The 26,716-nt window shown below is 54.1% G+C and overlaps 1 protein-coding gene across 1 annotated transcript in view; it reads left to right on the plus strand.

Annotated features, from left to right (window-relative positions):
- The first annotated feature begins 5,072 nt into the window (after window positions 1-5,072).
- LOC132213900 (protein Daple-like) overlaps window positions 5,073-26,716 on the plus strand; it is a 47,919-nt gene continuing 26,275 nt past the window's right edge. Inside the window, 14 exon segments of the mRNA XM_059660780.1 lie at window positions 5,073-5,156; window positions 6,175-6,315; window positions 6,758-6,876; window positions 7,574-7,655; window positions 7,969-8,005; window positions 8,008-8,117; window positions 9,795-9,848; window positions 13,199-13,339; window positions 13,984-14,102; window positions 16,857-16,995; window positions 21,636-21,773; window positions 23,324-23,548; window positions 23,594-23,785; window positions 24,277-24,518. Of these exon segments, the coding sequence (XP_059516763.1) occupies window positions 5,073-5,156; window positions 6,175-6,315; window positions 6,758-6,876; window positions 7,574-7,655; window positions 7,969-8,005; window positions 8,008-8,117; window positions 9,795-9,848; window positions 13,199-13,339; window positions 13,984-14,102; window positions 16,857-16,995; window positions 21,636-21,773; window positions 23,324-23,548; window positions 23,594-23,785; window positions 24,277-24,518 (1,823 nt within the window).

Raw genomic sequence — 26,716 nt, forward strand, 5'->3', positions numbered from 1 at the left:
TCAGGAAACAGAGTAAGTCCCAAACAAGATGAATCCAAAGAGGTCCACATCATAATTAAAGTGGCAACTGTTAAAGAAAAACAGAGGGTTTTAAAAGCAGCAAGAGAAAAGCAAGTAGTTACCTACAAGGGAGCACTCATATGACTGTCAGCTGATTTCTCAACAGAAACTTTTCAGGCCAGAAGGGAGTGGCAAGAAATAATGAAAGAGATGAATAGCAAGAACCTATAACCAAGATTACTCTACCCAGCAAAGCTATCATTTAAAATTGAACATCAGATAAACAGCTTCACAGACAAGAAGAAGCTAAAGGTATTCATCCCCACCAAGCCAGTATTACATGACATGTTGAAGGGTATTCTTAAAGAAGAAGAGGCAGAAGAAAAAAAGAAAAAAATATGAACAACAAAATGGCAATAAATACATATCTATCAGCAACTGAATTTAAAAATCAAAATAAATGAACAAGAAATCTTACGAACAAAATAAACTGATGAATAAAATAGAATCAGAAGCATGAAAACAGAACAGACTGACAAATCTCAGAGGAAAGGAGTGAGAGGGGTATGGGAAGATATTCAGGAAAAATCTTATATGCATATATGCATTACCTAAGGACACAGACAATAGGGTGGTGAAGGTCTGGCGTGGGGTGGGATCTGGGTGGATGGGGGCCCTGGAGAGCAAAGGGGGGCATCTGTAATGCTCTCAGCAATAAAGATTTTCCTAAAAAAAAAAAAGGATATTTAGATGTGCCCTGACTGTAATCAAACTGAGACCTCCTGGTGTCATAGGTAGATGCTAATAAGTATATTAAAACTACTTAATTATGATATATACATATATAAATAAAAATAAAATATGGTCTGTGTTTCATTTATTTCTTTTTAGGTGCTACAATAAACAGTAATCACAATAGAATTTAGCTATGTTATCCTAGTCTATTATATCATCCTATCTAATAAAAGGCTAATATGCAAATCGACCTAATGGCAGAAAGACCAAGCTATGATGCTGTGTCCCGCACTGACCACCAGGGGGCAAATGCTCAACACAGGAGCTGCCCTCTGGTGGTCAGTGGGCTACCACAGGGGGAGCAGCTCAGCCAGAAGCCTGGCTCACAGCTGGCGAGTGCAGGGGCAGTGGCAGTGGCAGGAGCCTGCCTTTGCAGCAAAGCTAAGGCTGTCCAGCTGCCCACAGGGAGCCCCAGACTGTGAGAGGGTGCAGGCCTGGCTCAGGCCTCTAGTAGTTCATAAAATATGACCTACAAAATTTCCTGTCTCCCACCAGAAACTGTTGCCTGTCATACCTTTTCGATTTGTTGTGTTTGTTCTGTGGCACTATTGAACACATGGCACCAGATACTGTCAGAGGCGGAGATTCAGGACATAACAAGGTATGTTCTGTTTTTGACACATCTTTATATATCGCTATAAACTGTATAATAAGAATCGTAGCTAATAACTTAGGTAGAGTTTTTAACAGAGTCCTCTTTCTGGTGTTGCCTTATCTTTACTTTTTCTCTCCTTTGCTTTGTATACATGAACACATTATGGTATCTAGGGTTGTGAGGGAAAAGATAATAGAAAAGTTAGGACATTCTGGATTTCCCTTTTTTCAAGGGTTACTGCTGAGGATCATCTTTTGTTTTATAGAGTAACACTTTGTTAAAGGAAACTTCAAAAGCAACTAATTCTTCATATAATAATTTTTACGTTATCTCCATGAAAAGAATCTGTATCTTGAGCAAAGTACCAGTGGTAACTCTATATAAAACCAAAATCATTCATTTTCTGTTGCATGGGGCCTGCTCTTTTAGGACTCAGCTGAGCCACAGCACAGGGCAGAGGAGTCACTGAATGCGCAGACTGTCCACTGCTCCTGTCTGAGTCGCGCGTGATGATTTTGGACAGCGCTTTTAGGCATTATTGATTTTTGTTAGAAAAATACACGGGACATATCGTTGGCTGTGTCACCTTAGGTTGATATTTGCTTTGTAAGAGGGCATTGAAAAAGGAATCTTTCCTATTTTTCATTTCCAATTGTGCTTTTAACTTTGTAGACATACTGGAGACTTTGTTGATTATCTCTCCCACAGAAATAATCATTGGAACACTCCTTGGAGAAAGAAAATCCAAGATAGTCTCTGTTCTCCTAAGCCCTCTAAAGCAACAGTCACCAACCAGTGGCCCGCAGACCACTGGTGGTCCATGAGGTCCAAAAGGTTGGCGACCGCTGCTCTAAAGAGCTCAATTTTTTCCTTCCCACTTTCTTTGTATTTGCAAAATGAAGGCTGGGAAGAGGCTTTCTAAGTAATTATGTTATAAAATCTAGGTCACATATTTTTATTTCATGAATGAAAAGGTACACACCTGTCCATTTCTTTATCTTTTTAAAAAAGTATATATTTTATGGATATTGCAAAGAGCAAGGGAAAGGGACAGAGAGTTAGAAACATCGACGAGAGAAAAACATCAACCAGCTGCCTCCTGCACGTCACCTACTGGGGATCGAGCCTGCGACCAAGATATATGCCCTTGACTGGAAACTAACCAGAGAGGGATCCTTTAGTCCGCAGGCCGACTTCCATCCACTGAGCCAAACCAGTTAGGGCTGTCCAGTTGTTAACACTTTTGCTTTATTAATAACTTTCTCCAAGTAAGGAATTCTGACTTTTTTGTTTCTCACCTCCCCTCTTCCTCATTCCCTTGCAAAATCCCACATGTACAGTCCACATATCTTAAGTGTAGAGGTGTTTGCTAATGTCTCATCGTATGTTTAAAGACTATTATTCAACTTTTCCCAACTAGGAATCTGATTGTAGAGCTGTATCTATTGATTTCCAATCCAACGGCAGAACGTTCTGAGGGTCTGACTCAGATGGCAGTAAAACTGCTTGTATAATAAAATAATTGAATTGTTGGTTTAGTTCGAGTCAAGGCATTCTCTGTAACTATTGGAAATTTTGATAGGAATTTATAACTATTAAAATTTGAAAATTACTTTCTAAGTTTTCTAAGATTTAATAGAACCATTTTCTTTTCATCCTAACCCGAGGATATGCTTATTGATTTTGGAGGGGAGGGGGAAGAGATAGAGAGACAGAGATGGAGAGAGAGAGAGAGAGAGAGAGAGAGAGAGAGAGAGAGAGAGGAGAGGGAAGAGATAGAGAGACAGAGATGGAGAGAGAGAGAGAGAGAGGGAGAGAGAGAGAGAGAGAATCATTTAAGTAAGAGAGCAACATTGATCGGTTGCCTCCCATATACACCCTGACTGGGGATTGAACCCACAACCTAGGTATATGGCCTGACTGGAATCAAACCCACAACCTTTCAGTGTATGGAATGCTGCTCCAGCCAACTGAGCCATAGCAGCCAGGGCATGGAACCGGTTTTCAGGATAGAAAACCTTATATTACTCCTAGAATTTCTGCATACCTGAGGTCCAAAGTTCAGCTAAGTCAGTGGGAGTTGATGGAACACCTGGAGGCCTTTGAGTTGATTGAATGAGCTATAATGTGTGCAATGTGCTCATCACTGTGCCTGGCTTGCACTCACTCTTGTGGTTTCAGTCTGCCTGACCCTGTTTTCTATGTCACTGTTACGTGTTTTCTTTAAAACAGTTCTAGTCCCATAAATTGTGCTGCATTTCTCTGAAACCTTGGCCCTGAAATTTGGAAGCAGAGAGTTTAAAATTTTAGTATCCAGTTAATATCTCATTGGCATAAGCTCATATAATCAACCGTTATTCAAATCCTGATTTGCATAATCATTAAAGAAATTTATCAAGAATCTCTAAGTTATATGTAATGTGCTGTGTTCTCAGTTCAGGTAACTACATTTATAAATTTGTTTCCCATTTCGGTCACATTTTGTTTTGCATTATTTTAAATCTCATCATGCTTCTCACAAATGAAGGCTGTTAGACTTTTGGTAGGTTTTATAAGAGGAATTGATTTAGGTGAGTATGAAAAAATAACACCTGTAGGTGGGCTTTTTTTTTTCATTTTTGTTCTTTGACTTTAGGGAATTTGTAATATTTATTGGATCTGGGTAGTTACTAAAAATGCTAACTGGTACTTTGTCCCCCCTCTATCATAAGTCCAAAGATTTCATTTACTTAAAAAATTAAATTTATTTTAAATCAAAATAAAATTTTTAGTTAACCAAAATAAAACGATTACTAGTTTAGAAAGTAATTAAAACACTTCTAGTTTATTGATTGACAACCTAGATGTTTAAATTTGTTCTGACATACCTGCATATCTGTTCTCTAAATGTCTTTCTTGCATGTGCTAGTTTAATGCTCCTTGCACAGAAAGCTATGCACAGGCTCTTTTTGTTAAAATATTTCCCAAATACGCAGCTTTATTTTGTTCATTTTTCTTTCCTCTAAATTACTTACTAGTTAATATTCTATCAAATCGTTTTGTAGGCAGCTAATTGGTGGGTTTAGGTGTTGTAATGTATGAACTACCAACTGGAGGGTCTCCGTTCACTGTGATGGGAAAGAGAACTCCCAAGCTGAGCTACTAGGTCAGACTTAACAAAATAAAACGAATGGTTACTTCAAAGGAACTGATCAAATTTCTGCAATTTGGCTGATGGAAAAAATAATTAAAAATGGAGATTGGCAAAATTATGTTGAAGTGGTTAATTTACACTTATAAGTACATAGGATGTAGACATAGACCTTTTATATTTCCTCATATTTTATGTGCCCAGAATGATTTTAAATTTCACAGGGAGTGTGTCATAATTTTTGTGTATTCCAAAGCACTTAGCATTGGCCGGGAGCTGCCACAGCTTCTGACCCAGCTGTGTTCCCTGCTAGAGCCCTTTGGAATATGGGTCCTAGAGCTGTTAGGAATACATGCTCAAGAGCCGTTTAGAATTTGGGAAAAGAGCCTTTTTCGAATGTGGAGCAAATAGCAGTTTAGAATGTGGTGCAAACAGCAGTTTAGAATGTGGGGTGATGAGCCATTTGGAATGTGGGGCGAGTAGCCGTTGGCACTGCTTGGCGCAGAGCTGGTGGGCTCAGAGACGGTGGGCCCAGAGCCTGTGTGCATAGCGATGGACGGTGGACACAGCCTCATGATGGACGTTACTGTACGAGAGCTCATGGAGCTCTTTCTGCAGAGCACGCTGGTGGCTGGGGTGAGTGCACCTGCCTCCCTGTCCCATTGCGGGTGCCCTGGCTCCTCTCCCGCCCCCCTGGGGTCTCCACAGACCCCACCCTCCTGGACACTAGCAGTCCTGGGACTCAGGGGTCTTCACAGGTTTCCAAACTGGGGGCGGGGGTCCTGGCCTGGGAACCTGAGGGGTTTCCTACTCTGGAGCCCATGCACCAGGTGCAGGACCCCCTGGCGCTTCCAGCCCTGGACTGAGATGAGTTCACTGCTCCTGCCAGGGGGCTAGGCTGCGGGTCCAGGCTCTAGATGGTTTCGCTCAGTGGTTTAGAGTGTTGGATTGCCGACCAAAGGGTCACAGGTTTGATTCCCCGTCAAGGGCATGTCCCTGGGTTGAAGGAGGTGATGTCGGCAGGTGGAGGAGAGGCTGCCCAGTGAGGATGAGGCCATGGGCCTGCGCTCACACCCGGCAGAAAGGGGAACCAGGTGGTCCTGTGTGGCCAGTGGGGATGAGATACAGGCTCTCCTGAGAAGTATTTCAGGTTATGAATGGTTTCCTCAAAATATAAGATTGTCATGGACCCAACCTTCTGACATAATCGCTCTGATATTTTGCCATCTTCGCGTTAGATTTTATTTGCAGAATAAGATGCCATCCCTCCTGACCCTCCCCTTCCAAGGCTTACCCTCTTTGTGTGACACATGGGTGGTGTGCGACTGAAATCCCTGGGACAGTTGAGGGAGCTCCCACACTGGGAGGAGTGCTGTCTGGTGGGAAGTCAGTGTCCTCCTCGAGCTAGTGTGACAGCAGCAGTGGTGTGTGAGGAAAGAGCTGGGCTGCAGACTGTGGCTGCACTTGCTGAGGAGCCTGCCCGCCCCCACAGGAACTTGGTGGCTGAGGGTTAATAATGTCAGTGAGGTGGGTCAGCTGTGGGAGAGTGGGCCTAGGTCCCAGGGGGCGTGGCCTTGGGAGGTGGGTGCTCTCTGGGACCCCAGCGCTGCTCCCTGCCCGACCTCTGCAGCACCTTACCCTTGTGTGCCCTCAGGTGACCCGCCACCAGGAGACCCTGTTTAACTTGCAGAGGTTGGAGGTCCCAGACATGGCCCTGGAGGAGCTGGAGTTTCTCTCCAGCAACATGACCTGTCGCCTCAGGAGGCTCTTAATTGAGCAAGACAGTTACAGGGAGGTGTGTTTGCGTTTGCGGGTGGCTCAACAGCCTGGGGGACAGTGGGGAGGGGCCTGGGTCTGGGGCCCTAGTTATGGTCTCACTCCTCATCCTGACTTCCCCTCAAGCTGGCGCACTGTCTGTCCTCCTGGCCCATTTCCGAGGGGGCAGGGTGTGGGCACTTTCCCTGCAGGGCACAGTCCCCTGAGACAACTGTGTGAGCTCAGAGGTTGAGCTTGGGGAGCCTGCTCCATTCCCTCGGCCCTTCTTTCTCACTAAATATATCCTCGCTTCTTAAAAACTCCCCACTTTCTCCTGCCTCCCTCCTGGCTTTGCAGTCACGGCTGCCATCTTCTCTTTTACTTTCTTCCGTCTTTTGGTCATTCTTCACCACGTTCTAGTGCGGGCACTGTGCCGGGCACAGGAGCACACCGGTGAGACCCCTCTGTCTGCCCTGCTGTAGCTGGTCGTGACCCTGACCCAGGAGTGGAACACCAGCAGCCGCCCCAGCGAGGACACGCAGCCCCTGGCCGTGGAGCTGGCGGACACCAAGGCCACGCTGCGCGGCGTCAGGCAGGAGCTGTGAGTCCCCCAGTGACCCGGTCTTTCTGCTCTTGTGCCCTGTGTCACCCGCGTTGCTCACACATGTGGTTCACTGCCATGTGGTGCAGCAAAAGGGGCAGCTCTCACAGTGCCCTGGGGTGACGGGGCTCTGCTGTGAGCTGGGTCCCTGTTGGGCCCTGGGCTAGCCCGCTCCCTCCCCTCCCCGGGCCTGCACAGCAGGGTTCTGCTGGGCCTGTAGGGATCAGGCCAGTCCAGACCTGTCAGACTCAGAGCAGCAGCCTGCCGCTCAGCCTCGGGCCCAGTGTGGGTGCTCTTGGCTGGAGGGAGGATGTGTCTCTCCCATCCCGTCCGGTGGGCCTGCTCCCCCTTTCCTGCAGCTGGTGATGGCACCATGCCCACTTCCTGGGAAGCTGCCCCCTTCACCTCCCTGCCAGGGGGCCTCCCTGCCTGCCTGACTGTGGAGGGAGCAGTGGCTCTGGGGGCTCCTTCCCTGTCTGCACCTCAGAGGAAAGCTCAGGTCTGTGGTGTAGTCTGAGCGCTGCAGTGACAACTTAAAGCTCACCTTGGACTCCAGAGCGTTATTGCAGCCCCACGTGCAGACGCCCTCCTCACTCCTAGAAGCCAGGACCCCCTCCTTCCCCGCTGTGGTCTCCCAGGTGGTGGGCTTTCCGGGTGCTTCTGAGGAGCCCTTACCACGTGTTCTCATCGCCCGCAGGGAGGAGAAGACGAAGCAGCTGGCGGACGCCAGGCATCAGTTGTACCAGCTGGTGCTGGAGCTGCAGGAGGCCCGGCGCAATGTGAGCAGGAGGCCTATCCTGTGGGCCGGGGGTGAGGGGCTGGGACGCCCCAGTCACCGGGACCCCAGGTCCAGGAACGTGACCTGGGACACCTCTCCCTCCCGCTCAAAGCAGCGCTGCCTGAGAGCCAGCTGTCCTGGGAGCTTCTGGGGAGTGACATGCTGCAGTGACAGCATGTGGGGCCCCCACACAGGGGCCTGCACATGGACCAGCTTGGCCGCCCCTGGCTTCTCCTGGGGCTGCAGGGACTTGGGCCTTTCCCCAGCCCCGAGGGTGCTCTGAGCCAGGTCCCCTGCCTTTGCCCACCTCCCAGAACATGGAGTTGGCAGCCAGCGCCCAGGCTGCTCCTGCCCCCTCCCTGAGCTGGACTCCCTGAGGGAGAAGGTGAGGCGCGTGGAGAGGCTGGAGATGGAGGCGATGGGCCTCAGGCAGAAGGAGAAAGACATAGACTTCTATGCAGCCGCATGGAAGTGACCCCAGCAGGGTCAGGCGGCCCGCGGGCACTTGTTTCCCGGTAGAGGGGAGAGGGGCCATGATGCCTCCCCAGTTGGCCCTCTCCCTGCACTGCAGACTGTCTGCCAGTCCCCTGGGCTCCCTCTGGTAGTGGAAGGAATAGGATTGGGATTGTGGCTGAAAGGCCCTGATTCTTCTAGGACTTTCCCTTCTCCTCCTTCATGCTATAGTGATGACTTTCTATTCACTGATCTTTTTCTTTAAGACTCCTTGTAATCTCTATGGCTAAATCTTACCAGGACTGTTTCCTCATCTATAAAACAGAGATAACTGTACTAGTCTGTGAGGTTTATACAATGAAAGAGGTAAAATACCTGGTATTTGGGCAAGTCCCATATGAAGCTCTCCGTGGTGTAGCCTACTCAGATCCCGAGGTTATGGGCCTGTTCAGGGGAGGGTGTCAGGGCTGAGGGGGGATGGAGACCAAGACCCAGGCAGGGTTACTGATGCTCTGACCATGCACCCAGCTGCCTCATGTGAGCAGTGGGTTCAGGACCCTCTCTTCCAGTCTTGTTTGCTCCTCCCACCTACTCAGGGAATGGTTGTTCCCGCAGGAATGTTGGTGGCTCACTGCTCTGCAACCTGGGGAGAAGGCACCCTGGGTGCTATGCTCAAGCAGCCTGGCCCAGGACGGGTGGGGGTGGGAGGCCAGCTCTCGGCTTTGTCCTGGAAATGGTCCCCTGGCCATACTGGTGATGAAGGGCATCAATCTGCAGCACAGACAGGTGTGGGGCACGGGCACCCTCACTCACAGGTAGGAGGGTTGCGGAAGGTCATGTGCAAGCTTCCCCAGGCTGCCGCCTCCGCAGCCTCGTGCACACAGGGAACCTAAGGCAGGCCCACATCTCAGCCAACACTCTGCCCCGTGGATGGGGGTGGGTTTCAGGGCTCAGCCTCTGTCTCCGTGTCTTTTCCGGGCCTGTCCAAGCAGCCTCGCTCAGTCATGCAGACACAGTGACTGAAGGCCTGTGTGGCGCCAAGCCCTGCGCCAGGAGCAGGGGATCTAACACAAAGCGAGACTCACTCCTGGCACTGGGGAGCTTCTGGGCTTTTGCAGGGTTTCCTGTGGGAACCCCTGTTCCGTGTTCTCAAGGTGCGTGCCTCTGGATAACAGCAGCAACATTTTTAATATCCTATTTAATAAGAGCCTAATATGCAAATTGTCCCCTTGGATGGGAGTTCCACAGGGAGGCCAGGAGTCTGACTGCTTGCTATGACATGCGCTGACCACCAGGGGACGGCATGGAACATTGCTGGCATTGGCAATGCGCTGGGACCTCTTGCTGGCTACCCAGGAGCGGGGGTGATGGGGATGGAAGTGCTGTAAGAATGCGAGCTCGTTCTCACTCCCCCTGCAACCCTCCCCCAGGACGCCAGGGCTCGCCCGCCAGGGAAGCCCCTGAGCTCAGGTGCTGGGTGCCCAGGAGGAGCCCACCCTGCACCCGCACAACCTCTTTAAGGTGAGCCAGGCCACAGCAGCCAGGACCACAGGGGCCTGTGGGGCTCCTGGTGGGTTCGAGCAGGAGCTGGTCTGCAAGGCCGGCCAGGAGAGAGCGTGCTGCCCGCCGTGCTTCCGGGGGACACCACTGGGTGGACCAGAGGCCTACACTGCTCTCCGGCCCACAGTGTCTGGCCTTGCTCACCACATCTCTGTATGGAGACTTGGGCACCATGACTCAGGTATGGGGGGGAGGGGTTCCATAGGGGCCAGGGGCCCAGAGGTCAGCTGTGACCTGCCCTTCCACACCAGGCGCTCACACTTCGATCTCCGGCCAGGCCTAGGGACCAACCCAGCAGGAATTTCATGCACCGGGCCTCTAGTCAATTAATCATTTTGCTGTGAAACTAGTAATGCCTTACACTTTCCATTAGTAAATGAATTACAAGAGAAATAGAGAGGTCCATGGAGACCAGGCCACATAGAGGATGAGTCACACTGTTCTCCAAGGCCCGTGTGCCAGGGCCCAGGGAGCAGCGAAGACAGAGCTTGCGCCCACATGCTTACATCACAGTGGTGCCAACAGCCCTGCAGGCTGTGCAGAGCCTCCAGTCAGCCCTGCTGGGCCAGGTTTCCTGTGTGCAGCTCGAGCCCCTGAGGGCAGGGGCAGGGCCTGTCTGACTGCATGCCTGGGCCTGGCACACACAAGTCACTTGGTAGTGACCTCACAGGCCAAGTAAAAACACATCTCAGCATGAAAAGACTTGCAACCTGGGGAGAAGGACGGAGGAATCAGAGGTGTTGTCTCCTTCGGACGGTGACAGTGTCGGGTGTGATGGGCAGCAGAGCAGAGAGCCAAACACGACTGTCACGTGGACACCCACCACTTGGGGCCCTCCTATGGGTGTAGGGGGAGCCACAGACGGCCCGGGTGGCCGTCCAGTGTCGCCACTGAGAAACATAAAAGGGGAAGGTGTCAGTGCCACAACCTGAGGAGACAGGCCTGGGCGCCCCTAGGCACAGCTGGGAAGTGGGGGTGCACCAGGGGATCCTTGACTTCCGTCTGCAAACACTCATCCCACCTCTGCTGCCAGGGCCCGGGGTGGAGGACAGAGGCAGAGAGAGAGTGCCTGGAAGGTCCCGCTGGTCCCATGCTTTGTCCTTGGCTGAAATTCCCGCTTCCAGAGCGCAGACGTGCGGGTGCCTTGAGGGTCCTGAGCAGCTGAGGGGCAGCTGGGCCTGTCTCTGCCCCTCAGAGAGGGATAGGCACTGAGCTTCCTGGGCAGGTCTTGCTCCCAGAGGCGGCGGAGGCTCCGCAGGGGAGTCCCAGCTCTCACTCCACTTGCTGGGTGTGGAGCAAGCCTTGTCCCCATCCATCACAGAAGAGGTGGTCGAGGCACCTCTGAGCCCCTCGTGCCCTGGCACCGGGTGGCGTCGATAGGAACACGTTTCTAGTGAGCTTATAACGTGACGTTCTGTCCACAGATGGGGCCCCTGGATCCGATCGTGCAGGGAGGGGCAGGGCGGGTGGTGGCAAGGCAGGTAGGAGCTGGGTTTAAGATCGGGCCCCGGGGCAGGTGGTCTCACACTCTCTGCCTCCTCCAGGCCCAGCCTTTGCCACATTAGGACTTGGGCACAGCTTCTCGGGGTCTGGTCTCTCACTTCTGCGGTGGTGGGGTGTGCAAAGCAGGTTTAGATGTTTCTGCTGCCTGATACATGGGGAAGGCTGACACCCCCAGAAAACTGAGGCCCATTGGAAGAATAGCTGTAAATCATTTCGTCCCATGCTGTACTCTGCTTCTGGACACTTGTCCATCCTGCCTTTCCCCAGGTCCTTCAGGGCCCAACTCACATGGCACCTCTGACACCCCCTCATGGTATGATTCAGCTGACAAGTGTCTTTGAACACTTCTGGGGGCCCCATGCGAAGAGGAGTGGCATAGTCCTGCCCTGCAGGAATAGCCTTGCGGGGGGCGGGCTCACAGGCCAGTTCAGTGTTGCCTCATAGTGGGCATTCTGGGTGCCCAGCATCTGACTCAGTGGGTGGGATAGAGTGGAGTTGAAGTCCTCAGAGTGGGCAATTCCGGCTGGGTTTTGAAGGCTGAGTAGGAGTTGGTTGTAAGGATGACTGAGAGGCTGTGCTATGGGATCCTTCAGGGCCTGAGAATATGGTGAGACTGGTAAGTACTGGTGGGTAGACACAAGATGAGAATTCTGGGGGCAGTGGCCAAGAGGGGAGAGATGGGCCTCCTTCCTGTAGAAGCCCCTCCATGAGCTCTGTCTCACAGCTCTGATAGTGGTTGGGGCTCCTTACCCACGTGGGCTCCTTAAGGATAAGGTGCAAGGCTGCTGAGGGCAGTGAAGAAACAGGACTGGACCTCTCCTGCCTGAATACAAGCCCAGCTTAACCCCTGGCTGGCTTTGTGACTTGGGGTTCATTCCTTAATTGACCCAAGTCAGCCTCTTCGTGTGTAGGAAGGGACTGTCCCTGCCTCCCTCTGGGGGCTGTTGTGAAGAGTGAATGTGGCAGAGACAGAGAGCACCTAGTGCAGGGCCAGGAACAGGCAGGAAGGGGGCTGCGAGGTTAAGCCAGAGTCACTGGCCAAACCCTTCCAGCTGCCAGGCTTTGACCAGAACCGTGTCCACTGGTGGTAGGTGCACGGTTTCCCCTCTACCGAGAATACGGGGTTCTGGCCCGTGCGGGGAAATGAACACGTGATGGATAAGCAGGAGCTACTGGCCCGCTCCCAGGTGTTAGAACCAGTGAGTGGGGCAAGCCTTGGAAAACAGCCCGCCAAGAGAAATGGGCATGTCCCCGTGGATGCGTGCTTGCAGACTCTGAGTGCATTCAGGGGAGACTCAGTCGCCCTGAGACTGAGTGGCGCAGGGAGGGCTTGTGGGGGTGGGGCGGGACCAGAGATGAGGGGGATGAGCTGAACAGCTCCCCGGTGTGTGCTGGGCACTGGGACAGGAGTGAGTGCAGTGGACGCCTCCCGTGAGGTTGCCTGTAGGGGCCCCACCATTGTGTTCCACCCCCAGCATGTGCCTGGCACACAGAGGCCATAGTACTGGTTTGCTTGTTGTGTCTTACAGACCCTCATTGCCGGGAAACTGCCCAGAGCTGTTGTTTCTCTAAGAGTAGGTGTGTGACATGTTCAAATAGGACCTGCTATTGAACAAAAGCTCCTCTGAATTTTGTTCCATGACCCAGATCAGTGGAGTGACTGAGAGAGGCCTAGACTCGGCCCTCAAAGCCAGGACAGACTCTCAGCCCCACCCCTTCCTTGTTTAAGAAAGTGGCTCAGCCACATCCCACACCTGTCAGCAGGTGCACGCATCCAACCACGGAGGCTGTACATGTCAGACACTCTCACAGTGTTCCCTTCCCGAATTTAAATAGTGTCTTGCTGCGGGGATTTTTCCATCTGGCCTGGCCTAATGGAGAAGGGCAGGGGCTCAAAAGTGGAGACAGAGCTTCCCGTGGCAGCAGGGTCATCCCTAGGTTGTTGGTTTGGGCCCAGTGACTGGAAGAGCTGTTGTCATGATCAGGGGCCTTAACCTGATGGCTCTCATGTGTGTTCTTGCTGACCAGGTGCCGACTGGAGACGATTATTTTTCCATGGACACTGAGAGCTATCTCCAGGACCATTGGATTTGGTATTGGATTGATAAGCTATTCGAGCGGGAGGAGGAGAATGTGCAGCTGAAATCGAGGCTGCACCACCTCCAATTGGTAGGACAAGCTGTGGTCACCACGTGTAGCAGAGATGGGGGCAGTTTTAGGTTCATGTTGTGCCCTTCTCTGATGTTCAGCTACTGGGTCGGTGCTGCTGCCAACACAGTGACGCTCTGAGGGCGGAGAGTCGCTTGCTAAGCTCAGTGGCTTGAGTGGGCACCACTGAAGCCTCCAACACAGAGAGGGCCTGATGCTATGTTGCTTTCCTGTGAGGATGGAGGGGTTGGGCCTCTGTTGCAAAAAAGGGTCTCCCTGGCGTTTATGATGTGGGTTGAGCTGTGATGTGCGAGTCCCTACGGCCTTTCCAAGGCATTAGGCCTGCTAAGGGGCCACAGAGCTGCCGTCACCATAGCACTTGCTCTAAAGCCCTGCGCTGTACGTCACTTTGTTCAGACACCCCTCAGAGACCTCGGGTGTCTTCATCCCCTAGGTCACTGGGTCAGCATACCTTTTAGTGGCTGTAAGTCTCACCGCTGGGCCATGTACTGGAGTCATTTCTGTGCCGCTGTGTTTTTGGAATTGAGCAGGGGCATGGAGGCCCTTCATCCTGAGGGAATGAGGACAGATGCACAGGGGCCGGGTCTTTTCCAGAGCATGCCCCAGTCCACATCCTCACCCCCCACCCCCACTTCCTGCACTAGGCCCGGGACACAGACCAGAAATGCCTTGAGGAGCTGCGGGAAGAGATCATGGCCCTCAAGACTGCACAAGGGCAGAGTGTGGAGGAGTCCGCCCACCTGCACTGGGAGCTGGAGCAGCTGTCAGAGGGTAAGCAGCAGCCCCTGGTGGCTGAGAGCCAGCCTGGCTGTGGATCCTCTCTTACCCAGGGAGCTGAGCCCTTGGCTCTGAAACTCATGTGTCAACCCTTCCTCTACCCAAGTAAATAGGGTTTTATTGAAGGGCCATTTGGAACTGTGTCATTGCAATTCTCCCCAAGAACATGAAGGGCCTGGCCACCTTGAGTCAGGCCGCGAAATGCGAAGGAAGTGCTGCCAGTTTTCTCAGCTTCCATTCAGCCAGTGCCAGGAGCTTCCAGGTGACAGCACGCTGATGCCCAGGGGGGTCTTCAATCTGTCGGGGGGAGGAGTGGAAGCTCGGGATGCAGGAGGCGTCCCCAGTGGTCACTCGCCTCCATGATAGTTGTACCCGGGGCATGGTTTCCTCCGTTGATTTCATCATCGGACAGATGGGTATGGTCTGCTCTCCGTCTTCCTGGGCTGGGGCTGCTCAGTGGCTGCTCTTCAGGGGACCCAGGCCTCTTCCACTCCCGCTGGTGTTGGCCCCCTCCCAGCCCCCAGAGGAGGTGAGGGGGTGGCCAGGAAACGTGGGTGTGGTGGCCGGCAGTGCAGCAGGAGCCTCAGCACCCGGCAAACAACAAGCCAGTTCCTGTGTCCAATAATAGCACACGTGCACCTGAGAGTGCAGGTTAGGGTTTGCTTAGAGCTCTGCAGAGCCAGGAGGGCCTTAGGCTGGTTTGGGGAGGGGCTGCTTTTTCAATTCTGAGCAACATTCCTCAGCGTCATGGAAAGGCTGTTGAAAGCAGCTGGGTATTCCTTCTCTTCAAGGCGTCCCATCCACTCCAAACCTAAAATCAGTTCACTGAACTGCGAGTCTGTGTGAGAAGTTAGTTCTTTCCGTGGTTTGGTGTCTCCCCAGTCCTGGGAACCCAGGCTCTGGGAGTTCAGGTTCCTGGGGAGCACACTGCCCCCTGGTGGGACACAGAAGTGGTGCCAGCTGGCAGGGCCTGGCTCAGACCAGATGTGCTTGTTAGAGACCAAGGTGGCTGATGGGGTTGGAAAGCCTCCCTGATCCAGATGCTCAGTGCAGCTTGTGAGGCCTTTCACTGACTGACTTCTTCTTCGTGTTCCCAACTCCTACTGCTCAGCTGGCAGCTCACGAACAAAGCGTGAACGTACTTTGTGTGGTTGGGGTGGTGGCTTCTTGAGTCAGAAAGGCCTGGTTTAAAGTCCTGGCTCCTCTACTTGTTAGCCAGGTGACCTCTTCTGCACCTCAGTTTTCTTATCTGAAAAATGGGGGTAATGAAGCTGCCTCACAGGATTGCTATGGGTATCTTGTGAGAGGAGGCAGTGAAGCATTAGGCTGTGCCTGGCCCACGGGGCGCCAACAAAGGATCGCTGTTCTCCTCGCCCTTGTCTTATCCAAAGATACCCATTGCTCTGCTTCTTGGGGTGCTCGTGAGCAGCCCTACTAGCAGTACAGTGTGATAAGGCTCCCAGAGCTGAGTGTGTGTCCTGGAGGGACAGGCGAGGGAACAACCCTGACCCCTCAGACAGTCATGTTTTCCTCCTGAACAAGCCCCGGGACTTTCCCAAAGTCACACACCTGCTGGCGGCAGGGAGGGGCCGCGAACACCCATTCTTCTCAGGTCTGTGCTCCCTTTCTGTTCCAATGCTGTTTAAAAGCAAAGGAGGACATTGCCTTTTTCTAACTTATGTTTTCATCTCACTTAGAATTGTAAAAGCAATTTGGATACACTGTCTCATTCTCTTTCAATGCAACTGTGAAAGTACAAAATGAAATCTCTGACTGAAGGACCTTACCCAGAGATGGCGAGTACTGGGCATATGCGCCCCATAGCCTCTTCCACCCACAGACATGCGGTCAATGATCGTGTCCCCGCTACACCCTCGGCTGAGCCACCTGGATTCCCACCACTGTAGGGAGCCGATATAGGGTTAAGCCTCGGACTGACCTGTTGGTAAAGTCACAAACAATTCCCAGCTTAGAGGGCACAGTCCTCTTAGCATAATTAGGCTTGACCTTATAACACTCCCTCGATCTTATCTGGGAAGCTAATGGGCTGAGAAAGTGCAGGAAGTATAACCATGGTGTAAACAAGTGAAACTCACAAGAACAAAAACAAGTGAAACTCACAAGAACAGTGTAACTTTGGAAACCACTACCTTGTTTACCTCTCACTATAAAATAAAGGCTCAGCTTGCCTTGGGATCTCTCTCTCTGTGGCCTCAGCCAGGCACAGGGAAGATCCACGGAGACTAAGGAACGCTGTCTCTGTAAAACATTCTTCACCGACTCCGTCCACACCTTTGGGAACCGCTGGACCGCTGGGGCTGGACCCCAGCACACCACTCTGAGTCTGGCACAGAGAGCTCACTCTCTTTGCCATCTCCGTTAGTCTCTGAAATCCTTGGCTTGACGGTCAGGTTAAAATGTGGCAGAAAGTGGTGCCAGCAATTCCACTGTCTTGAACGTTTGCATTGGCTTCTCTCTACCATCACCTGCTTTCTTCTTAAGCTCTGCTTGCTCCCCTAACAAACCCAGCTGAGCCAGCAGAGGGGCCATAACCGCCCGAGGAACCCTCAGGTGCAGACAGCAACAGCACCCTGGGAAAAAGGAAGGGCACCCAGCTGACCATCCCAGACCCTCAAGCCTAGGGCTCAGGGTGATGGCCGTCTCAGGGCCGGGGGCAGAGAGCAGAATCTGAGGCCCCTGGAATATGGGCTCTGACTCCACTTTGCTCTTCAGCCTCCAGCTGCTTCCTGAAGCTGGACAAGGAGAAGCAGAGCCTCCAGGACACCATCCAGGGGCTGTGCGACGCCTCCCTGGCCATGCAGGAGAGCAGCCTCCAGCGCCGGGAGCTGGAGAAGGAGAACCAGCAGCTCAGAAAGCAGGTACCCGTGGGTGGTGTCCAGAACATACAGGCATGAAAGTGACCAGGGGGAGCACCCAGGTGTCGGTGAGCATGCACAGTTGGGGGACAGGCAAAGTCCAGTGCAGCCACTGTTATGGTAGGGGGACAGGAGGCCTCCTGGAGAGGCGTCAAGAGGCAGCATGAGGAGTCCCTGCAGCAGTGAGACCGCACACGATGGACCTCTGTGTGCCTCGTTGCCCTCATCTGTGAAATGGGGTTAGCGATGCACCCACCAGTAGGTGTGGTGAGGATGGTGTGAGTTAGTGCAGGCAGAGGGTCCAGCCCGTGGTGAGTGCCTCATGGAAGGAGAGCAGCGCCCTGTTAGAAACCATCAGGCGGGCCCGGGAGAGAAGCAGCGATGGAAGACTCGCTCCCGTGTGGAGACCATGGATGGGCCGTTTCAGGGCTTGGCTGCTGGTGACAGGAGCGCAGTGCCCACTCTCTCCTTTCGGTCGAGGGGATGAGGGAGAGGAGATGGCTGGACTGCATTGCCTTTCTGGACAAACCAGGTCTTCCCAGTAGCACAGTAGAACAGACATCTGGGAGGACAGACAGGCTTACCAGCCAGGTTCATCCTACAGTTACCAGGACCCCATTCACATGTCAAGAAGGGCCCTGAGAGGCTAGCAACAGCCTCCCTGTGCTGGTCATTCTGGGTCAGAGGGCCTCAGTCCATGTAGCCAACACGGGTGACACAGCTGCGTCACAGGCTCTGAGCACACCTTGACAGGTGCCCGGATTCCGGGTGAGGAAGGCGCAAGGTCACTCTTGCTTGCTGACCACCTGGCAGGACTGGTGCTTTCAGGTGTCTGGTGTCTGTCCCGACCGGCCCAGGGGTCCTGCCAGCATCATTTGCTGAGGCTGCCCTGGCAATGGAAGGGACGTGGGCTGCAGACCGGAGACCTGGGTGCCGTTGGTCACAGCTCTGCTGGAACTTCATCTCTGGGTGAGGCTGGGACCGCCCCTCCTCCTGTGCAGTGGTTTCTCCAGGCCTCTCGTGGGGCTTCCGAGTTTCCGTGACTCACGCTTCTAGTCCTTTGAGGCTTCGTGCGCCTAGCAGCAGAGCAGCGGCCAAGCAGCGTGTCCTCTCCCTGGGGGCCCGGAGGAAGGCCCTCCTCGTACCGCGTCACTCTGTGCAGCGCAGCTCAGGGAAAGCCACCAGACAGCCTGGGTTTTAGATTCATGTGGGCGGGAACAGTGAATGTCTCTGTAAATGGCAGCTCAACCTCTGCCAGATAGAAAGGCTTGACCTTTAGAAAGATGAGAACCTCCAACGGGGCGGGTCCTCAGGGGTGAGCTGCAGAGGCCTGCACTGTAGCCTCTGGCCCAGCTCCCGGCAGGGCTGAGAAATGATCTCTGATGCTTCTCCTGCCCTCGGTGTCCACTCCGGTCCCTCCTCCGCACACACAGGACAGGTGGGGGCTGCTGCCTCCCCACATGACTCCTTAGCCCTGTCTCTCGGGTCCCATCCCCACTTCCTCTCCTGATCAGTTCCCTGTAGGATCCCAGGGCAGTCCTGCCACAGCCCTCAGAGACCTGTCTTGGCTCTGAGCCCCTGGTGGGAGGGAGGGGCCACAGTTCCCAGACTAGCACTGTCCCTTGTTTGCTGCCAGGAGCCCTGCGAAGGCGGCCCTTCTGCTCTCCTCCCTGTCCTGCTCAGCCCGCTGGGGCCTGGCTGCATCATGGGTCCTCCTTAATGTTGGATCGATGGTGCATCTGGGCCATCAGCTAAAAACCACAGGGGACGTGGCCTGACATTGACCTCCCTGGAGCCAGGACAGGCCCATCTTGGACACGTCCAGACAACGTGGCCCTCTGGGAGGTGTCTGAGAAGAAGGGACCAGGGTCAGCCAGGACAGGCGGCTTGGAGTCCCAGGCCCCCGGTGCCAGCTCGGCTCTCCCACCACCCAGTGTCGCCCAGGATGTAGGCTCCCTTCGGTCTGTGTAAACCTTAGTTCCCGAAGTTCACGTCCTTCCCTGTAACTCATGACCTTTCTGTGGACCTTAGAGAGGGTGCGCCCCCCACCCTCACTTGGCACTGACATCCTCAGACTGCATTCCTCTTAGGAAGAGGGCAGCCCTTTGGGGCCTATCGTGGGAACACAAGCGCAGCACAGGGGCTGATGGCAGGCCCCTGGCACCCGCGTGCTCTGGGGACCTGGAGCCTCCACACAGGAGCCCGCGGCCCAAGCCTGGTGCTTTGAGGAAGACAGGAAACCATCTCAGCCCAGTGAGCTCTCAGAGTGGTTCTCAACCTTCCTAATGCTGCGACCCTTTAATACAGCTCCTCATGTTGTGGTGACCCCCAACCATAAAATCATGTTCATTGCTACTTCATAACTGTAGTTCTTCTACTGTTATGAATCGTAATGTAAATATCTGATATGCAGGATGTATTTTCATTGTGCGCGACCCACAGGTTGAGAACCGCTGCCCTAGGGGAAGGGAGGGCCTTCAGGGAAGGACAGGAGTGAGAGTTCCAATTCCAAGACAAACAGAAGCAGAGAAAGATGGGGGTGTCCAGCGGGTGGGGGGTGCTGGGGGGGCATGGGGCAATCACAGCTTCAGACAAGAAGCAGCCATACCAGATATGCAAAGGTTGGACATAACATTCCTTTCACTGGGGCAGATGGGGGGCAGCAGGGAGAAGGATTAACAGTAAGACAGGGAGGGGGGTGAACAAGGCAGGAGGTTGGGGGGCACACACCCCAGGCCCCTTCTGAGAGAGCAGGCCTGGGGTCGGCCCACTGTGGTGCATTTGGCTCTGCCGCATCCTCACTGTGGGGCTCTGGGCAGATCACTGGACTCCCTGGGCTGGTGTCCTTCTCTGAATGAGGGGGATTGACAGCTGTGCAGGGCCTTCCCCCTCAGGGCCAGCTCCAGAGCAGGCGCTGCCATCAGGGCAGATGCCTGCTTCCTGCTGAGCCCAGACCTGGTGCTAGGAAGTGAGGCAGCGATCAGGAAGGAGAAGAAAGGTGTTCTCACTTGTGAGAAAGACTCAGACACATAGCTCCTTGCAGCGCCTTTTGCTGTTGACCCTGGCTGGGTGGGACTGCCCCGTCCTCGGGTCCCCATGTTGGGGCAGGGGGCTGGGTGTGCCCACAGGGTGCTGTGAGGGCACGGATATGAGCCCCACTGTGCCTGGCCCTCCCCCTCATGGGGAAGAAGCTCCCTGCCTGATACTTCCTAGGAGTCTGGAGACGGTGCCCAGACCTGTGAGATAAAGGCAGGGCGGCCTCGGCCCAGGAAAAGTAGGCAGAGCTGGCATTAGAGCAGCGATCCTTCCAGGAGTTTGTCAACCTGCCTGTACCAGGCCACCCCCAGCCCGGTGAATGGAGCCGGCTCTCGGTCCTGCTGCTCACTGGGTTGCAGGGTGTCTGAAGGTCCTGCCCCCAGAGGTTCTAGTCAGTGGCCTGAGGTCTCAGGTGTCTAAAAGCTCTGAGAGCCACATGATCTGGATCGTGGGGCTCCTCTGTTTTAGCTTTAGAGCCATCATCCCAAACCAGCATCAGGGTCAAAAGTCAAATGCAGGCTCTTGGGCCCCAGCCCAGAATGACCATGTCAGAAGCTCTGAGGGTGGGAGGGGCCTGGCGCTCTCAGGAGGGGTCAGCTCTTGTTGTACCTGCCCCCTGCCAGGTGTGAGCTGAGCATGTCACCCTGACAGAAGCTGGCGCCCATGCCTGCTGCTTGCTGGCACTGTCAGTTAAGGACACCTGCTCACAGTCACATCGTTAGCAGGGAATGACCCTCTTCCCGTCCCCTGTGGTCATGAGTTTGTTGTCAGTGGGAAGGGACAGCAGCACGGGCCTCGCCTGGGAGTCGCACCTCAGGGCCCACCCTGAGTCTGAATCTGCATCCATCACGGTGTTCAGGTGTCAGGCACAGTGTGTGAGACGTGCGGGTCCAGGCAGTTCATGTTCAGGGAGTGGGCACTGGTGGTTCCCGCAGAAGAGCTCCCTGTCAGGCCGCTGATTGGGCAGTCGTCCAGGCAGGACGGAGCTGGTGTGGCCTGGGAAGCAGTGGGGTGTGGAGGGGGAGCCACATGGGGAATGAGGACAGGCCTTGGTGGTCCATTTACTTGGAGGGGAGAGGAGGGAGAGAGATAGCAGAGGACCCCTCAGAGCATCTGGATGAATAGGAATGTCACCAACTGGGTGAAGTCCCTGTAGGACATCCAGTGGTGGCTGCTGGCCCCAGGAATGTGGCCTGACCCTCAGGACAGTAGTGGACACGGCCTAAGACGGAAGCATTGAGAGTGAGCAGTGGAAAGCTGGGAGGGAAGTTGACCGATGGGTGTCCATGGCCTTTTTCTCTACCATGAGCTGGAAGTGTACACCATGGGCTGAGAGGTGATGGTCCAGGGTATGGGGAGCTCACTGCACAACTAGGCCTGACCTGGGCAGCGGCTCAGGGACGCCACCCAGGAGCCAGGCTTCTCCCTTCCTGCTCTGCAGCCTTGGCAGTGGCTGATGTACCTCCCCAGGAAGTGGGCAAGAAGGTTTCCCTTAAGAAAAGGCCTGATAAAGTGTTCCGTGGGGCTGACAGGTTTCGGGTTTGCTTTAAAACACAGTTCACTCCCTGAAATGGACTTTTGCATGGGCTGGGTCTTTGGCTCCGCAGATTGAAGACTGGCAAGTCCAGATGGAAAGAGAAAAGCAGACAAGCCGGGATCTGGCGACTCTCTGTGAGGAGCTGGTGGAGGAGAGAGAACAGCTGCTCCGTGACATGGAGACCCTGAAGGCTGAGGAAGCCCAGGAGGTAGGCCCTCCAGCGCCATGCCTCCCCTGGCGCCCCTGCCTGCAAGAGGGAGAGTCCAGGACCATAGGCTGTCCTGGGAATCCAGCAGTGATTCCCGGGTTACCAGTCTCTTCCCTCAGCTGCAGCTCACACCAGCAATTCCAGCCACAGCAGGGGCGCGGGGACAGATATTGCTTCCCAGGGACACTGGCAATCTTTTTGTTTTTTCAATCTATTTTTTATTTATTTCAGAGGGGAAGGGAGAAGGAGAGAGGGATAAAAACATCAATGATGAGAGAGAATCATTGATCGGCTGCCTCCTGCATGCCACCTACTGGGATTGAACCAGCAACCTGAACATGTGCCCTGACCGGTAATCGAACCGTGACCTCCTGGTTCATAGGTTGATGCTCAAGCATTGACCCACACTGGCTGGAGATCACTGGCCATCTTGTTCATGATTGTCATGACTTGGGGGAGGAGAGGGGAGGTGCTCCTGGCTGTGCTCCAGGCTGTGGTGGGAGAGGCCAGAATGCTGCTAAATGTCTTGCAGCTCATGGGACAGCCCGTAAGACAAAGATACCCCTTCAAATGTCCAGCTTCACACTCAGAGCCCTGGATAACCTCCAGGGTTGACCTGCCTCACCCCACAGGAAGTCCTAGGGTAGGCAGCCCAGTGCTGGGGCAGCGGCTCAGGGACGCCACCCAGAAACCAGGCTTCTCTCTTCCTGCTCTGCCAGTCTTGGCAGTGGCTGTTGTACCTCACCAAGAAGTGGGCAGGAAGAATGTGGAGTGTGAAGAGACAGAGGGAAGGCCTCCCGGGATCCTCTGTGGACATCTCATTGGCCACACCTGACACATGACTAACCCTAGCTTCAAGGGAGGCTGGGTATCAGGTACCTGAGTTCTTCAGCCTTTCTAGTATTGCAGAAAAGGGGCTTGGGGAGGTGCTGTGTAGACTTAAGAGGCATGCATCTACTCTCCCCCAATATGGCTTCCAGTCTAGGAGGTGGAACGACAGGTGACTTGAGACGTGTGCTATTGAGGGAATATACGTGGGTCCAGGGAGAGTCTTATTAGGTGGAGGACATTTAGAATCATGGTGCAGGGCTTCCCTGAGGAGCTGTCAATCACACTGAGCCCTGGAGGATGAGAAGGAGCCAGTGATGCTGGAGGCCGCGGGTGGAGGCAGGTGAGCATTCACAGTAGAGGGAAGATCATGTGCAATGTCTGCAGGGGAGAGTGGCGTGAGGGGCGGCCACAGAGGTGGGCGGTCAGCTCTCGAGCCACTCTGAACCAGGGTAAAAAGCACCAAGGAAATCACTTTCATTGTTTTAAGAGAAGATGTGTTTTTTGTTTCTAAGTCATTTGGCTTCTGTGAAAGTGTTTAGACTGGAACTGTCTGGGTGGGGATCTCCGTGCCTTCACCTTCTGTCCATATCAGGCCTTTGGGAAACGTTAGGACGTCCTTTGGGTCCATGATGAAATGGGCATTCCAGGCCTACTACACTTTAGGTCTCCAATTTGGACCGAAATCACGTCTGTGTCATTTCCATTGTGTTTTCCTGCAGTTCAAGGATCTTAAACAACTGGTGCGTTCACTGCGGGATAGTTCACAGACCAGCAGCAAGGCCCGCATGAAGGGCCAGAAGACTGAGAAAAAAGTGCTCCTCCAGACGGTGACGGACACCAAAAGGAAAGTGACTATGATGGAGTGGGAGCGGCGGCAGCTGTGCCGGGACCTGGAGCAGGTGAAGGCGCAGGCGGTGCAGGCACAGGAGCTGGAGCACAGGAAGGTGCGGGTGAAGGAGCACGTGGTGCGGACGCAGAAGCTGGAGCAGGAGCTGCATCGCCTGCAGGAGGAGATCGAGAAGCTGGCCATGGAGGTCAGCGCCCTGACGACGGCCCCTCAGAAGGTCCACGCCCTCGAGCGGGAGAGCCCGGACCTGTTGCTCGAGAACCAGAGGCTGCAGATGTCTCTGGACACCCTGCAGCCCGAGGGCCTGGAGCAGGACAAGCAGCTGGACACCAGGGTAATTCTGGCCTCAGAATGAGTTAGGACGGATTCCTCCCGGTCAACTTTCTGGTGGTTTGAATGCGGTTGGATGGGTGTTGTGTAAATATCGGAGAAATGGGTTGGTAGTGCTGTTCAGGTTCTCTATATCCTTACTGATTTTCCATGCACTTTTCAAAGTGGCCAGAGAGGGTACCCAAGGAGCTTATCCAGAGAAAGGGCACAAATTGCCAAGAAAGGTCACATGTGCAGAGAGGGGCCCAGGACTAAGCTTAGGCCCATGGGGCAGTCCGTTTCTGCCGTGGGCCTTCCCAGAGCAGCTCCTTGAGTGCAGGGAGAACTGTCCTCAGCACGGCTGGGTGCTGCCTCTCCTGAGGGTGCTGCTATTTTGGTGTCGACACTTGACCTGCTCTTGGCCCCTCACTCCGTGTGGGGACGTGGGGATCCGGAGTCTGTGGTCCCCCTGGGCCTGCACCTGGTGAGGCATCATCCCCTTCTCCCTCCCAGCAGGTGGAAAATTCCACTCTGAGCTCCCAGAGCGCCTCGCTCACTGCGCTCACAGAGCAGAACACGCAGCTCCAGCACCAGCCGCTGGCGGCAGCCCACAAGGCCCTGCAGCAGGAACACGCGTGCCTGGGCGCGCTCCACGAGCGCCTGACTAGGGAGCACGAGGCCCTTCTGGACAAGTACCGCCGCCAGAAGACACTGCTGAGTCGGACCCTGAAGCTGGAGAGCAAGGCTCTCAGTGACAGGTGGGTACATGCGGCTGGGGGTGACGGACAGGCTCCCCGGGCTCCTGTCCCCCTTCACTCTGGCCCCTCATGTTTCCTCTGGTCCCCCTGCTTCACAGTGAAGAGAAGTAAATCCACCTTCACTCTCAGCGATGTGGAGTTGGTGTGGCTGGAGACTGAGGGGCAGGAGGGTCCCCCAGGGGAGAAGGGTGTGCCCAGTAATCCCGGCTCAGGGAAACCAGGTGTCAGCATTGGGGTCCCAGCTCCTGGGGGATTCCTACCCCCTCTTCCTTTCCTCTCCAAACCAAGGACCAGGAGGAGAAGTCACCACAGCTGCCAATTTTCAGGGGCGTGCCTTATCTAGCTCCCCAGGCCTTTTCCCTGTCCAAGTCTCAAAGTCTGCACTTCTGATTTTCTTTTTTTACTTTTAATTTTGGAAAGTTTTGAATATATGGACGTATACAGACTAGTATAGTGAAAACCCCGTGTTCCCCTCACCTGCAGCAGCATTATCAGTACCCTGCCATTCTCATGTCACCTTTACCTCTGACTCTCCATATACCTTTTTAAGGTAAAATTGATGTACCTTAAATGCATAAATCTTAACTTTGCACTTTTTCAAAATCAGGGCTTTGTGTGCATGTTGTCAGCCAACTTCGTCTGAGCTCCTGCCAGGCAGATCCCTGATTGCAATGGCCCCAGCAGGTGCACCGGGACCCAGAGCCTGGTGGAAGTGAGATGTACAGAGGACTCCAATGTGGTGGGGAGAGAGAGGGAGAGATGCACTAAAGAGAGGCTCTCCCACACTTGGAGCAGCCCAGGAGGGAGCTGTCCACTTCCTGTGCTTGTGAGTTGTCCCTGCTGAGTAATTCTCTTGCCTCTGCCTCAGCAAGATGCTAGGCAAAGGCTGGGGCTCCCTGGGAGCAGCTGAGGTGCAGGGATTTGGCATCACAGGGACCAGGAGGGCACTGAGCCTGCAGAGCCTGCAGAGGGCGCCTGCTGCTGCATGAACTTGGGGGAGATGACATACATTTACACACTCACCCAGTGCTTCCTGTGGACTCTCCCCAGAGCCTTCCACCCCTTTCTCCACCCAGATGCCCATCCTTCGGGGGTGCCGAGATGTCTGCTCCTATCAGACTCTCGTTTCTTCCAGCCAGAATGAGCATCTTCTGCCTCTTGGCATCTCCATCTCTGCCTCCTCCGCACCCATCCTGTGTTCACGAGATGCTTAGTGAGCACCCACTGGGCGCCTGGTGCTGTCTAACATGGTTTGAATGCACCCAGCTGACTACTGATGGGAGCCTCCTGTGGTGCCCACCCCTCACCAGGTGCTGCGGGCCCTCCCCTCAATGATAACCGTGTGGATATATTCTTATGGCTGTTAACATGGGAAGGTTTGTACAGGTGGCATTTGACTGGTCTGAGGGAGGAGTTCATTGCTCTGCCTATGACTCCTTGCTTGGTGGACCTACTGTGTGATTCAGTGGTTTTTGCTGGTTGGACAGATAGCTGGAGGCCCTTGGTGTGTCTGCAGCAGGGCTGCAGGTTAGAGGTGGAGGTGCCTGGAACACAGGCCGGGGGCTCTGTATTCATTTCACCTGACACTTGACTGAGACACTCGCTCCTTCCTTCCCCTGGTGCACATGCACTGGGTGTCAAGCCTCGTACCCGGGATTCAGTGGGGAGAAGCACTCGCAGTTTCTGCCCTGCAGGAGGGTGGTTACTGATGGTTGCGATATGCTTGATCCTGTGCTTTTCCAAGACACAACAGGGAAGCAGGAGGTGGGGACCCTAATGGTCCATAGCCCTGTTTGTCAAACCTGGATGAGAAAGATCGCCGCCCTGAAAGCCCAGCAGAGCCATCACCCCCACCTTCCATTTCCCATGTCTGGGCAGCCTCCACTTGTGGCTAAAGGCCACAGGAAGGAATGTTTGTCTTCCAACAGCCGACCAAGCAGGTGTGTGTGTGTCTGAGTCTGCACAAGTCTTGGCTCCAGGCAGATGGTACAAGTACAGCTGATACGGGGGTGGGCTTGGATGGAGGGCTGCAGGCAGGGGCTGAAACCCTGGAACTTGGGTGGACTCTGTCAGCCTGTCTCTGGGTGTGGACACCTCAGGAAGGGGGTCTGGAAAGGGTTTTGCCTGCCTGGGGAAGATTGAAAGGTGATGACTCAGTCTCCACCTAGGACCTGGGGAGGCCCCTGAGTCACCTGAAC

This window comes from Myotis daubentonii, chromosome 12, assembly GCF_963259705.1.
Source record: "Myotis daubentonii chromosome 12, mMyoDau2.1, whole genome shotgun sequence".
NCBI classification, from domain to species: domain Eukaryota; kingdom Metazoa; phylum Chordata; class Mammalia; order Chiroptera; family Vespertilionidae; genus Myotis; species Myotis daubentonii.